Here is a 15766-nt window from a genome sequence, read left to right as displayed (position 1 = left end):
TAGCGAAATGCAGGAAGATCTGCAGCGGATAGGCACTTGGTGCAGGGAGTGGCAACTGACCCTTAACATAGACAAATGTAATGTATTGCGAATACATAGAAAGAAGGATCCTTTATTGTATGATTATATGATAGCGGAACAAACACTGGTAGCAGTTACTTCTGTAAAATATCTGGGAGTATGCGTGCGGAACGATTTGAAGTGGAATGATCATATAAAATTAATTGTTGGTAAGGCGGGTACCAGGTTGAGATTCATTGGGAGAGTGCTTAGAAAATGTAGTCCATCAACAAAGGAGGTGGCTTACAAAACACTCGTTCGACCTATACATGAGTATTGCTCATCAGTGTGGGATCCGTACCAGATCGGTCTGACGGAGGAGATAGAGAAGATCCAAAGAAGAGCGGCGCGTTTCGTCACAGGGTTATTTGGTAACCGTGATAGCGTTACGGAGATGTTTAATAAACTCAAGTGGCAGACTCTGCAAGAGAGGCGCTCTGCATCGCGGTGTAGCTTGCTCGCCAGGTTTCGAAAGGGTGCGTTTCTGGATGAGGTATCGAATATATTGCTTCCCCCTACTTATACCTCCCGAGGAGATCACGAATGTAAAATTAGAGAGATTAGAGCACGCACGGAGGCTTTCAGACAGTCGTTTTTCCCGCGAACCATACGCGACTGGAACAGGAAAGGGAGGTAATGACAGTGGCACGTAAAGTGCCCTCCGCCACACTCCGTTGGGTGGCTTGCGGAGTATCAATGTAGATGTAGATGTAGATGTAGATCTCGACAATAATGTGTTAATCTGGAAGAATTGCAAAACTTCCACCTACAGATGCCACAAGTGCTATGATGAACACGTATTCTAGTAAAAAAATTTCTTTCGATTTATGAATGGGTGGCAATTGGAAGTTGTCAAACGTTGTGTCTAAGGTAGACACTCCACCAACTTATACTTCAAACTTCCACAGTGAAACTATCTCTATAGCAGATGTACTTTCCTGATGGAGGAAGAGCGCTCCCCCCCCCCCCCAATATCGGGCTATAATCATCCACAACAACAGGCTGGCACATAAAAGTATTTGGACGGTGTCTAAAACAACTTAAAGATTGGTGAAAATTTTGTTTTTGCACTTCTTTTGAGCAGAATACAAGAAGCGTAGCACGCCCATCTTGGACAAAATATATTGACAGCCAATTCGTCCTGCTGTGTTTCACATGAAATGCACATGTAGTTATCTATACCATACTCCAGTAATAGCAAATTGTCCAAATGCAATATTATACACTTTCTTGATATTTTCATCTATGGCTGCACATTATGCCATCCTTCACATGTACAATTTTTAACATGTCTGAATTCAACTTACTATTTATTTAATACTGCAGACTCATCAAAACCTCACAAGCTTTGAATAAATTTCTGTTGGCAATAAACCCATTATAAAAAAATTATTAAAATAATAATATTTGACATTACACTGCTTCAGTTTATCGTTTTAATGTTAACACTTACAAATGCATTACTTCAAATATCTGCAGGTAAAACACTTACAAATGCATTACTTCCAATATCTGCAGGTAAACAATATTATTCTGCAGTTCCAGTTGAGACTTAAGTCATTACACAATGTCTACCAACATAACAAGAACAAAATTTAACTAACATCAGTACCACATTTGACAAATAAAGAAATTTTCTCTTTTCTCTTATGCTGTAAATGTATCATAGCAAATAGCTGGTTTGCACACCAAACATGATCTGCTAGTTCATCAGTTGATGCTGCAGAGTGTGCCTATGCTTCTCACTGTATTTTTCTTGATTTAGATTGAGCGAGGTGGCGCAGTGGATAGCACGCTGGGCTTTCATTCAGGACGACGATGGTTCAATCCCACGTCCGACCATCCTGATTTAGGTTTTCTGTGATTTCCCTAAAATCGCTCCAGGCAAATGCCGGGATGGTTCCTTTGAAAGGGCATGGCCGACTTCCTTCCCCATCCTTCACTAATCCAATGAGACCGATGACGTCACTGTCTGGTCTCCTCCCCCAAACAACCCAACCCCCTCTTGATTTAGCAAGTAATTACTCTTCTTTGAACTGTTCTCTGTCACTCAACCTATTTAGAAGTTCTTATAAATCTTTCTTACATTCAGCCAGAAGGGCTATAGCATTTGCAAACATTAGCAAAACTTTGTTACCCTTACATTTCATTTCTGTTTTTAGATTAACTTCTTTCACTATCTCTTCCACATTCTAGATAAAAAGCAGCTTTGATATATAGTCAGCTGCGATCTTGCCTGTTGCACTTCAGATGTGTGTTTATACATTACACCAAATCGAAGAGGCACCCAACACATTCCTAGCATAAAACCTGTCAGAGTGCTTTTATCTGATCCTGCAATCCACTGACATTAATAACTGGCAGGTACATAAACTTACTGGTGAATGACCATAAATAATACGAATTCCTTAAACGTGACAATTCGGTCATCAGATTACAAAAGAAGCATTGTGTGATGAACTGCAGAGGTTACACATCATTTCAAGGTACAGTATAGCCCCGCTTTTACGTTCCCGGAATTAATGTTTTCCCGCCGTTTACGACATTTATTGTTCCCGTCAAATTTCCTATGACCACAATGTTAATCTGCACCCGATTTTGCATCAAAATATTTATAATTTTCCCACAATTTATGCATTATGAAAAAATATTTGTCAAGAAAAAAAATAATGCTGGCATGTTGGCCGTCCAGTAGTGTTTACAAATATTACGTGTTTAAGTTTCTTGACACCAGGGCACTCTACTCAGCGTATTTGAACTGGTAAACGTGTAAAAGTTGGAACAATTCATGCCGTATCTCCCGCTGCTGCCAAGCACTACTTGGCATGATGGCTGATGGGAGTAATTAGGCCCGTTCGAATAAAGATATCATGACCATTCACAACCATTTCCAAACTCTCTACCGTGCAAATGCAGTTTCATGATTTTTGTGATCATCGTGACACCTTTGTCGAACCATATGTAGCGTATTTGGGGTTTGGCCTCTTGTAGGGCTAGTTGACACTATCGTTCACTTTGTGTTGCTCAAATGTTTTTAAGTTTAAACACAATGCCAGATACAAATTTTTTTCATGCAGAGCAAAAAGTGTTTTGAGAATTTATTCTCTTTGTCAGGTGCAGTATTTTCGTATAATTTTTTGTGATGTTACACAAGCAATGTGAGTGATAGTTAAGTAGAAAACCATGCACACGCAAACTGAGGTGGTACAGTACCTGATAACCTCAAAAAGACGACTACAGTGCATGAGAGGCAGAATAACACATATTCAAACACCACACAAAATACTTACGTACATATTTGCACTTGACAATGAGAAAAACTTGTCGTCAAGCATGAAAAAATATGTAACTAGCGGAGTATTTCATTATCTAAACAATGAATTACAGCTGTGGGCTTTCCAACAACATCGATTATGACATTTGAATTTAAAAATTCTCGAAGTGCGACATTAAGCATTAAAAAAAATGTGACTAGTGCAATATTTCATTATTTAAATAATTGATGACAACTGCAGGCTTTCCAAAAACATTATGACATCTGAAATTAAGTCAAATGTTTCTACTTCCCAGACACATGTCAATTCCAGTTACATCAGAGGTTTTTATTAAATAATAAACCTTTAATAGATAGTAAAAAAAGTCCCTGACAAGTCTTTTGATGCCTGTTATGTTCATATATCATACATAAAGTGCGAAGATGCAAGGAGGTATCAAATACGTAACTTTTACAGCTTAAAACGTTATTTGCCACATTTTACATCATTTTTCTGAAGTCCCTTGAAATGTATAAAAGCAGGTTTCACTGTATTTTGATGTTGATATAGTTATTGTCTTTATTTCTGTTCAATAATACTGCCAGCAACACAAGGAAAGAATGATACAACTTTCGCCTTTGTGGCTGCCTCTGAGAAACACATGCTTGAGCCTGAGAGAATAAACATTCACACTCAAGTGCACAATTTGTTGTAATCAACTGGGATAGTCAGGATGTTATTGGATGACATCTGAGAACCAAACTGCTATAAACTGTTGTTTTATTTTAGAGAGAAACTGCCAAGAAGGCAAGTTAAGATCGGCCTATGCTCAACAACTCATTAATATGTAATATTATTGTACATCCACTCAATTCAATAATAAACTGAAAATTGTATGACACGGTGGCTTTATAAATAGTTTTATGTTCTACAAGTAATGAAGTTAGAGTGACAAAAAAATTATTATTGTTGTAATTTGTGTCAAAGATATCATTTGTTCTGCCCCATTCCTCCTCCCTTGATGAGGCTTCTTATCATGCACCATAATACTACTGCATTGTTTGACTAAGTAAAACATTTCAAAACTTACTTCCTGGTCTGCATAGAAATCACCCATTTTGCACGGAACATAACCATAATCACAAATGCACAGTTTGTTGTCCAAGACCTTTTCTCTACCATTTCACAACATATTTCCAAATTCATTTTTGTGATGTGTAGATGGATTTTTTTAAAAAGAAATAAGAAGACAGGTTGCTTATCTGTGTGACCATGGAGTAGCATGTCTTTGTGACCATGGAGTACACTGAGCAACTCAAATTGTGTACAAATAGTCATGGTCAGTTGGTTTGGGCAACCATATCAACATCTAAGGGTGAAGTTATGTAATTTTCAATTACATAACTTAAAAATGAAAATCATAAATAAAGATAGCTGAGTGGAATATTCCTAACACATATTACTTAAAGGGTACATGAGTGACATGTCAGATTTACAGCTGACTGTTTCAGTCAGTATAGGAATGTTATGAAGATGCAAAAGGATCTTATAATGTGTTTATTGTGAAACGCGCAATGGCAATTTATGAAAACCACAATTTAAAGGCACACTCACTGTGAAGACATTCTACTGCTATCTCACATCTCAAGTGAGGTTAATAAGGACAAAGCAAGCAAGATGTAAATCTCTTTGAAGGCACAAACATTTTTCCCTTGTTCCATTCAAATATGGAATAAGAAATGAGAAAAAATTTTAACCCTTTTGCTGCTGCGAGCATGTATGCACATTCTGCTATGCTGTTTCCAACATGCTGTGGACATGTATACACACGCTGCTTGGGTTTCCCTAGTGCTGTTGGCGCCTGTATGCACACTCAGCCACCGACCACTCACTGCTGCACGCAAGTTATTTCCACATCTCGGTGAATAAAAAATTTTAGAGTATTTATGACAAAATGTATGTGCCTCAGCGTGTACTATCATTTGCAAAAAACCTTATTATGATATCTTGATTCATTTATGATCTGTGACAATTGTTATGACCACGATTCGCAATACCCAAGGACATGAATGGGTGCATCATGTATGACTGTCCTTTGGACATAAAACCCAATAACTTGATAATGAAATGTGATATTGTTCTGACATTTTGGTATCTTGTCTACTTTTCATCTGCTTCAATATATGAGCTAAAATCAACCATACACAAAGTTCACGTGATGCGTTTTTACCTCTGCAAAATCTTTAAAATTTCATGCTACATTTTACTTAATTTGATGCAGCACAGTTAAGTACGACTGATAACAAAAAGAAATTCACTTCTTTATCAAGTGGAAATACCAGACGCAAGACACACAAAAATCGAATGTTCACCCAAATAGGTCTCTGCAAGTCATAAAAGTATTTCACATCGGTCAGAATGCTGTCTCCCAGTGCAGACACCAGTATTTGGCGAGCAGAAATCATCATGCAATATAGAGAGCACGTCTGTGGCAACAAAAGGGTTAAGTGCCCATGAACTACCCAGTTCCCTGCAGATTATTCAGACAGACATAGATGCATGAAGCATGGAAGACAGGCAGCAACCAAAGCGCTGCCACTATCACCTCTCACCTCTTCTCAAATGTGAAGGCTTGTTATTTGCTTCTGATCAGTGTTCACTTCAGTAGATGCCCTCCATTTTTTGGTGAAATTATCCTCACTTATTCAATGCTAGACGGCTCTTACTACCAGACACCAATATAATTTAATACAAGCGAGAAATCAAGGGTCGTCAGTATCCATTTTGGATCTATTCTCCATGCAACGATCCACCACAGCAAATAAGCTGCAGTCACTTTATTTTCGGTAGTGCATATGGTCGGACTATGTGCTCAAGTGCTTATATTCTGTAATGGTAGCTGCCTCACAAAGCAAATATTTTGAACACTTTACTGGGAATATAACAATAACAGTATACTTTTATCCATGCAAATTTAGTGATTACTAAGCAAGAATTTAAAGTCCACAAGTTGTGAGACAGTCACGATGAAGTTTACCGTGATCCTGGAAAGTATTTGCTTCATTATAATTCCAGTCTTGGATCAAAATGTTAATCACAATATTAATTTTAGTTGGTCATGACCCTCTTCAGACCTAAGCAGAGATGTGTTGCATTATACATATCATGCTATTACATCTGGAAGTGCAATCAAGGGCCATTTCGGATCTGTCACACTAAATTGTATTGTGGTACTGTGGTGCCTACCAGAATTTTATTTGCTTGACGAAGCCGAAACAGTTAACAATTTTGAATGCACAGCCACACACAATGGCATGATTTGTATACTGCAACATGTTTATACTCAGGTCTGAAGATGGTTATTACCGACTGAAATTAATAACATGATAGATTAAACATTTTGATTCCAGGCTGGAATTATAATAAATTTAAAACCTATGGAAATTAAAAAAAGTGAACAACTTCCTCAGGAGAGGAGGATTGAAAAGTACTTTGGTGCTCAATAAGGTAAACAAAATCAACTGTGCTTCATGGTCTTTTTAGGCCTGACTTTGTGGTCTTCAGCAGCATTCGTGTGACACCACAATACGGGGGTTATAGCACGGACACCAGTATGCTGTTCAGCTATTCTTGTTATCACTGCTAGCACTAGGCAAAGAACTCACTTTCTTTGAAAGCAACTGATGTTTTAAGAATTGAAACATCTACCTGCATGACCTAAGAAGACATCTCCTACAGCAAGAGATGAACAGTAATGAGGGAATTACGCCCGAGAACACAGCCTATACTCATAAATCAGATGGCACCATCAAGGAGGCGACAATGGCTAAAAAAACCTGAATTTTTGTTAGTTGGCAGTAAGCAATATCACTTACGACAAGGATCTGACACATTAACATTTGCAGTAAATGCAAATATAGATGCAAATTGTGCCTCAAAATGTGAATTTACCTGAATGCTATTTCATAGTGAACTGCATCTTAAGGGTCTATTTTATCAATGACAGTTTTAAATTGCTCTACTTTCTGCAGATAGATATTGAAGAAGATTGGTTACTGGTACTCCGCAATATCTGGCGAAACCCAATTCAGAAAGAGAATGTGTGCAGGGATGTGTTCCCAAAATTAAAGAGTGCATTTACGCATTAATACAGTAATGTATCAGTGCGCTTGTAAGTTACGCTCATGCAATCATCAACTGCGGACGGCTGCATTGCTTCAGCCACGGGACCTCTCATCTTAGAACAAAGGAATGTCTGTCTGACAGCTAGCTACAGTTGGTATTATGCGGACATTTTATTGTGGCAGTTTCAGGCGACAAGCAATTCACAGTAGCTGTTTAGAAAAGGCTTTGTTCACTCTGCTTTGTTTTGGATTGTACATTGCCCTTTTTCTTTTCTTATTCTGAAATGAGACTAATAGTGGAATATCACAGGGTACAAGTACAGCTCTCACATGTGCTTTAGCAGAAACACGGAATATGGTTGTAAGCTGACTGCCCTGCAACACGGAGGTGAGGGTTGTCCCACATGCAGTCAATGTTCTCATTTGTTTACACTCATGGCCCACTGTGACCTAATATTGTATGCACTGTCGCAACCAGAGAACAAAACTGGTGCATGTATTTCGATCAGACAGAGAAAAATTGCTGCTGCTTCTTAACAAAAGCAATCATTCATTGAAAGCTTAAATCGAGCCAAAAGTAGAAAATGAGCAAAGACCTTTTGGGGAAAACTGTTGAAGTCAAACAAATGCATAATTTTGCTCCAAATATAAGTACTTCATTTTGAGGTTCCTACTTATCATTAATAACTAAAGAAAGTACTATTTAACATGAAGATGCCCTTCTGGAAAATGGAAAAGATAAGGAATGCACAGAAACACCAATAAAATATTAATAGTGAGCACAGTCAAAATAAGAGTAAAATAAGCCGATTAACTGCTATTCATTAGTGTAAACATACTGTAAATATTAGGCTGAAAACTGACAAAGTTTTCGTGAAACCAAGTAAAATATACCTGATGTTAAAAGCTTGATATTAAGACAGAAAAAGAGAGTGACAAGTTAAATAGAAATATACTGCAAAGGAGGATGTTAACACATTGGACTGGGCCATTAATGGAAAGGATGTGTTGAAACAGTGCATGCAAGAGAGGTTCTTCGCCCCATTTTAAGGAAATATTATGCCTTTACATTTTCAAGCTACAATATGCTGCTGATTATTTGTAGTGCCATTCATAAAATGACATACTTCGCCTAACAAATTTGTCTGTACATGCAGTCTTTCATCACCGAATGCTTAACCAAACGCCCACCACATGCAAAAAAATCAAATGCAAACCAAATGTAAAAAAAATCAAATGCAAACCAAATGTAAAAAAAATCAAATGCAAACCAAATGTAAAAAAAATCAAATGCAAACCAAATGTAAAAAAAATCAAATGCCCACCAAATGTAAAAAAATCAAATGCCCACCAAATGTAAAAAAATAAAACGCCCGCGACATGTTTAAAAAAAAAAAAAAAAAAAAAAAAAAAAAAAAAAAAAAAAAAACAGACTAAGTGCAAATAAAATTGTATTAAACTGTATTAGTAAATTATTGACAACTGTATCCAAGTATTTAATCCATTTACAGTGTCAGGTGACAGTGAACACAGCGCTAATAAACAACCTTTTCTCCTGTATTATTTCCCATAATAATCACATTACATAACGTTTTTTTGGTTGACAGCTAATTAGTTGTATATATGTAGCATGTAAATTGCAAGGTGTATTAGATGTAGCTACACAATGCATCAATATGGCATTGCACTTTTCAATGCACATCTACAAGCAGGCAGCAAAAATAAGCACTTAATTCTAGTACATGGGAATGCAAGCAATAATTGAGTACATTGAATGTTTCCAGACAGTAGAAAATTTTATTTACATTATAATGTACACAATAGAAATTGACTTAAAATACACATTTTCAAAATTTTTAATAATTTGTACTGAATATAAAAATATCACCTGTATATTTACATCTATATATTTTATTACATTAGTAATTGCACAATGAACAAAATGCTTTTATTCTTTCAATTATTATTTGAACAGAACGCATTAATTAAGTAGGTATCTTCAACATTATATTTCAGCTGATCCAATCCTCTATGTACTGGAACCAAAGGTGTACATTGAGGGCTGTGCTATCGTTGTTGTTGTTCCTTTATGTTACAGGTGACTATGTAAACACTCAGCACACAGGCTGTGGTGCGGAGAAAGCAGGGGATGAAGAAGAGAGAGGAGGGAGGGGGTGGAAGAAGGGGAGGGAGGAGAGGCGGAGAGCTGTTTTAGGATATATATTTCTGTGAAACTTTCAGAAAAGGTACCATCTTTCGAGTACTATCGGGCTGCTGCAGCCCCTTACACCTATCATTCCTTCTGGACAAACATTGCTATCTAATCCATGCTTAATATCAGTATCATGCTGTTAATCAAGGAAAATTAAAGCCATGCACAGAAGTTGGTGAGTAACAGCAAAGTACATACAGAAGTGCCTAAAAGTAAGCATGATGGTAAATCATCATATACAAATGATGACTTTCAGTTTTTAATATTTTATTTTCAAAAGTGTCCTTTAAAGTATGTATACTACTGAAGTTATCAGACTATCATAAGCACTAGTAACACTACCAACTCTAATTCGAAATTATTTAGTAAAATGTTATGAGCTGATAACTACACTTCTCAAGGTGAATTCTGTTGAGCAGCAATCATTTGATAACTTGTAACAGCATTTGAGTAACTGTGCAACAGAACAAAAAGAATCAAAGAAAAATAAATTACTGTAGGAACATTGTTTTATAGCTTGTTTATTCTCCCCATTCTCTCCATTGTCAATATGCCTAATTTGAAAATCCATTGTCAATAGCCTAATTTGAAAGTCACAGGAATTACGAATATTTACTAAGTTTTTTTTCTCTACATTCATCCATTTTGAAACTAATGAGGATACCTTCCTTTGTATCATGCCCTTCCAATGGATTAACTAAATAATTGTTTTAAGTTTCATTTGAGTCTACCCAACATATTCAGTCATGGTAACAATTTAAAGAACAGAACTGTCCAATAATGTCAAAAGCTGCAGTAATTGAAAGGTAAACGTCTTTATATTCTGCAAATCTTTGTTTTCTCAAGGCAGTGGAAAAAATCCAAAACTGAAGAAGAGTATAATGAATATATTCACAACAAAACAGTATATACTAGCTAAATCAGATTCTAACCACACACAGCAGCAGGTGGTGTACACCACCTACAGCTCACCAACAAAAGAGGGCTGTCCCACAATAATAATTCCATACAAAATGGATTTCTTATTGCAGAAAAAAATCATAAAAGTTTTGATCCTTCAGGAGAGGCTAACACATAACGGAGAGAAAATTCTCAAATGAATATCCAAACAGGATTTTCAAAACTATTTTGTGGACACCATCAATATATCAAAGAAACTTTACATCAAGAATCTATAAAGTCCAAATCAGCACAATGAAATACGTTTGTGACATCACTTTGCTAAAATGCTAATTAGTTATCATATAGTGCTTTCACAGTAACAAAAAAGTAATAAGAGCTATAAATATCTATAATACCAAAGTTTTTGTTACCCCCAAGCAACTGAAGACATAACAAAATCTCACCATATATTAAAGCGTGACTATTGCGACAAACTTCATCTGGCAGAACATAGCTCACATACGAAACCTCAGATTAAAAAAAATCAAAATCGGAAAACTTTACAAATGTGCAACAGAATCTGTTCACATATGTTGAGGTTGATAAAGATACAATACTGGAAAAGTAGTATGTACAACCTCCAGAAATTTTTATTGCATGAATTCTGACTAGACATGGAACATTCACTATTAATTAAATATATGACTTAACATTTGACTTGCATTCCTCTGACACTTGTATGTTAGGTTTTAGGAGTCAACTAAGTCAACAATTTCAATAGCAAAATTTTTCTATTTGTTTATGAATTCCAGTAATATCTTTATCGTAATGGCTCATTCCAATATTGTGTTGTAAAGGCACAACTGTATTTTTCTTTCACACAATGTCCCCAATTACAAAAAAAAGATATTGATAAAGTATATAAATCTGAAATACTGTATGTCCAAAGTTGAAAGGTTCTGCAAATGTCTTATAACAGGCATACTGCTTGACTCACACTGAACTGCACAACTTTGTGCATTTCCCTGATAAACTGGTGAGTGGTGCTTTCACTCCAGTTGTAGACTGGCAAAAAGAGAAATGAATAGGATATAGAACGCACTCACCCTTAAATTTTTTTCAGTTAGAACACTCAGTGTGTATAACAAACTGATTCACAGCTTTTAAATCAACTTAATGAAGCTATTTTTTCCTTGCAAGTTAGCAAGACACACATTCACAATTAGTTTAACGGATCTTCCACAATTTGTGGCCCTCCAACACTTGCACGAAGCACTCGTCTTCAGTCTACTTGCAGAGTCCTCTCATTCTTCTGAATAGATTTCTTCATTACTCAATTACGGTATTTACAAGCCTACGAAGTCAATGCGACTAGAAAAGAAAAATGCACTGTTTTCTTAGATGTCGAGGAAATGAGATCAATCTTTTAATAATACATGTTCCAATTATAAATTAAAACTTTCTCATAAAAGTATGAAAGGTCTTTTTGAGTGGCACTGGAAACACAATTACACAAACTGAATGCAAAAGAAGCCATTAGCTGAAGTTCAACACACATTATTATTATTATTATTATTATTATTATTATTTTTTACTGGCATTAAACTTCAACTATTTAGGCAAACTCATTCTTGCATATGAAGAATGTAGAGAGAATATCACAGTACCTCTTATTATGTATGGCAGTAGGAAAGACACATCACCATTTGTTTTTGCAGATGAAGCTCAAGCAGAATGTAATATAGGCTGAAAATCTTTATGTCTTTTTAGGTCACTGAATTCCAGTGACTCTTTCCTGGACAACCATTCTGCCTCAGAAGCTGATGACAACATGTACACTACTTATGTCAGTTAAGAATTGCTCAGTGTATACATGGTGACCTATCCTTCCAACTGGTTCACATCTAACTTTGCAGTGTGTTTCTATTTTACCAATAACCTAGTAAATGTAAAACTGTATCAAAAGGTAAATTCAATTTAGAAAACTGTAAAATTACAAGGAAATAGAATGGCTGGCCAGTACTTACCTTAAAGGGAGAAAATTCCAAGTACTGCCAATACCCATATCTAAAAGTAGAAAAAATTATCCACTTTTAAATCTATATATCAACAGCACTTACAATTTCACTTCCTGTATGTATGTACTGAAAAGCCATTCTGTCTTCTTGTAAATGTAAAACTGGTTATTAGAAAAAATATCCACAGTTTTTGATGCAGCAAAAATTAGTAACAGCAATACAATGATCCAATGAATAAAAGACATCCTCCAATTGGTAATTTTCTATTTACAACTAAACGACCAATCAAATCTTCTGTTCAACATTTAAATGAATCATCAGATGACATGAGTTAACATTAAAGTAATTCAACTGATGACATGAGAATGAGATGTGTAAATGAGTCTTCCAAATGATGAAAAACCAAATCACAAATGTTTTCATTCTCCGGCTTTTAACTGAAGGATGTCACTACGGTTCAGTCATATATGAAAATATGTCAAACATAAAAAAGCACTGCCAATTTCTGAAATTTGTGTGGAGTTTAGTAATAAACACTGCCAGGTAATAAGTTCCTAGTCAATCAATCAAAAACAGACATCTGAAAGTTCTTTGTGAAGATGCAAGCAATAGGATCACCTAAATGCACTGCCAAATGTTATAACACAGTCAAAAGTCCACTCTGAAGACACTTTCATTCACTCAGAATTTTCTGTATATTAAGGATGAGAACTACATCAAGACAATCCAAGAATAATGTATATGGTCATGACATGGAACAATCAGTGAAGGAAGGAGCATTTTAAGCGTTGGTAGTGGGTACATAGAAACTACATGGAAATATTTTATGTTTGTAGATGAACAACAGAAATTGTGTCTGAAGAAACTAATGGGGATGGGAGGAACATAAAATGTAGAACAACAATCACAAAGACTACGTCCAAGTGAAAAATTACAAGCCGGAAGAAGAGCAATGGGGGCAACTCGTACCTTTCTCTTGTCATACGAAGGACCATCTAAAATATAACACTAAAATTTTTGTCACTTCGTGTTTCTGTTTGTTGTTGATTGGAAAGTAATAATTCTCCAGACCTGACCACAGTTTTAATACTCCTATGAGAGTAAATCACTATTCATCTAATAGAAGAGGCATTCTGGTTGTTTGTGTGTGTGTAGGGGGGGATGCGATGGGGGAAGTAATCTATCAATTTATTTTGATTGAAGATTCATTTTGAAGGATTCTCCTCCTTAGAGTAATTTTGTTTTTAGTTACGTAATTGAAAATATTATTTTCAATTTGCTGCTCAACATACAATTACTAATTCAAGAAATTATAAACCAATTACCACGTGCCCAAAAATTGTTAGTTTTTAGTATTTATTCAATGTAGCTAACAAACCTACTCCCTACAGCATAGTCTAGAAATACAGCACTGCTTATTATGAACTCCACAAAAATGTAAAACATGAATATTGTGGATAACCTGTTACAATATATCCATAAATTGTCCTTACACAACATATGTTTTACAACTAATGATTTATTTTCTTTATGTTGTATTTGTCAATGAATACGAAGAGGGAGAATGAATTACTAATTATTCACGAAGATGCATAGCCCACGACATAAATGGCCAATGCTTAACTCTACCACGTTCGCATATTAATTTCACCCAAATGCTTTTCGTAATACATTCATTCCAAGAAGTGACTGTTGGACTGATCCTGTTATTGAGCTTTTATGATTTTGATATGCTATGGTGGAAAGCCAAAAGATACAAATTGCTAAGTATTTGACATATTGTTACTGTGTGTTTTCATTCAAAAACATTGATGGCAAGGGGCTCTTCTTTTTGAAACATCAATGTTTGTTATGTTTCATTCCAGCAAGCTGCTCTACAAATAAACTATTTGTAGATTTATAAACGAAAAAAAGAAGTTTATAACAAAATATCAGTTGTCAGTACAGATCAAAATGTACTGATATCTCATCAATCAGTTTTCAATACCAAAGAAGAGTGAATTTAGGTGTTGGTATCAATTTTTCTGAACAGGGAAATAGAACTATCTTGCACAATCATTATAGAATAGATCTGAGCACTTCACATCCTTCTGATCAGACATTTACTGCCCACAGGCTGATTCACAGACAGATTGATACAAAAAAAAAACTGAACATGCAACAATGCTTATATGAAAACAGAGAAATTGTTCCCAAAACTGCTGTCCCACAAATAATCTCACTCTTTAAAAACAAACAAGCTAACAGGACCATACACCAGTGTCCACAAACAAAAGTTAAGATGTGCTCCGATTCAATAACCAGATACGGTGCCAGGTGGGGATGATGGCATGACGCTATGATAAGAGGGTGCATTTCCTTTGATATCAAAAGAGAAGTTGGAATTTTGTATTTATTTTATCTGATGACAGTGTAAAATAATGAAAATCACTTGTTACATCAGACAATGGATACTCAAAACCAATGCTGACAGTCTCATACTGTTCCCAATATACAAATGTTCACCATCTACTAAATCTGAAAGCAGAAGTGCTTGTGAAACACAAACAATATTATGCACATTAGTACCACAAGTAATAATGTGAATGTGAATACTGATGCAAGGTCGCATAATTTGCCACTGTGAGGCACAGGGTAAAGCTGAATAACTGCTTTCTTCACTAATACATGCCACTCACCTTCACAGGTATCACAGGTGCCGTTGGTTGAGGTGGAGGACTGTTATCTGGACCATCCAATGGCTCATTTTTTACTACAACTACAGAATCTAGCATTGGCTCCAAACGTGGCTTCTTCTCCATTGGTTGTTCTTCATCATCATCCTCTCCTTCTCCGTCCATTTCACCATCCATATCCCCTTTCACATCTTGGAGCATATGATTGTCTTTTGAGTCTAACATAGAGCTATTATCACTGCTGACTGACATGCGACGAATGTCTGATGACTTCGCCCGAGCCCGGAAGTGACGTGGCTGTAAAGAAGCATGACGCTGTACATACTTCATACATGAAAGAAAAACTGCACCAAGTATGTAAAATATTTAGATTCTGAATGAGAATAATTAACTGAGCTCCTCTGAAAATCCTTCCGTAATAAATGCTGGATGCAGCAACCATTAAACAATCACAGTGTAAAGTGTAACACGGAAATTTGAATTAACAAAAGAATGTATTAGCCATGGATGTCTTTAAAATAAGGGAAGTAGAAGTAACTGC

General features: G+C 35.9%; 1 protein-coding gene across 1 annotated transcript in view; it reads right to left on the bottom strand.

The window, feature by feature from the left end:
* LOC124712097 (jmjC domain-containing histone demethylation protein 1) overlaps positions 1-15766 on the bottom strand; it is a 126208-nt gene that overhangs the window by 46247 nt on the left and 64195 nt on the right. The window contains exon 12 of the mRNA XM_047242394.1: positions 15229-15522. Within this exon, the coding sequence (XP_047098350.1) occupies positions 15229-15522 (294 nt within the window). The remainder of the gene's footprint in view (positions 1-15228; positions 15523-15766) is intronic.

The sequence above is a fragment of the Schistocerca piceifrons genome, chromosome 8 (assembly GCF_021461385.2).
Source record: "Schistocerca piceifrons isolate TAMUIC-IGC-003096 chromosome 8, iqSchPice1.1, whole genome shotgun sequence".
Taxonomy (NCBI): domain Eukaryota; kingdom Metazoa; phylum Arthropoda; class Insecta; order Orthoptera; family Acrididae; genus Schistocerca; species Schistocerca piceifrons.
The sequence above is the reverse complement of the archived record's forward strand: the minus strand, read 5'-3'. Positions and strand labels throughout refer to the sequence as shown.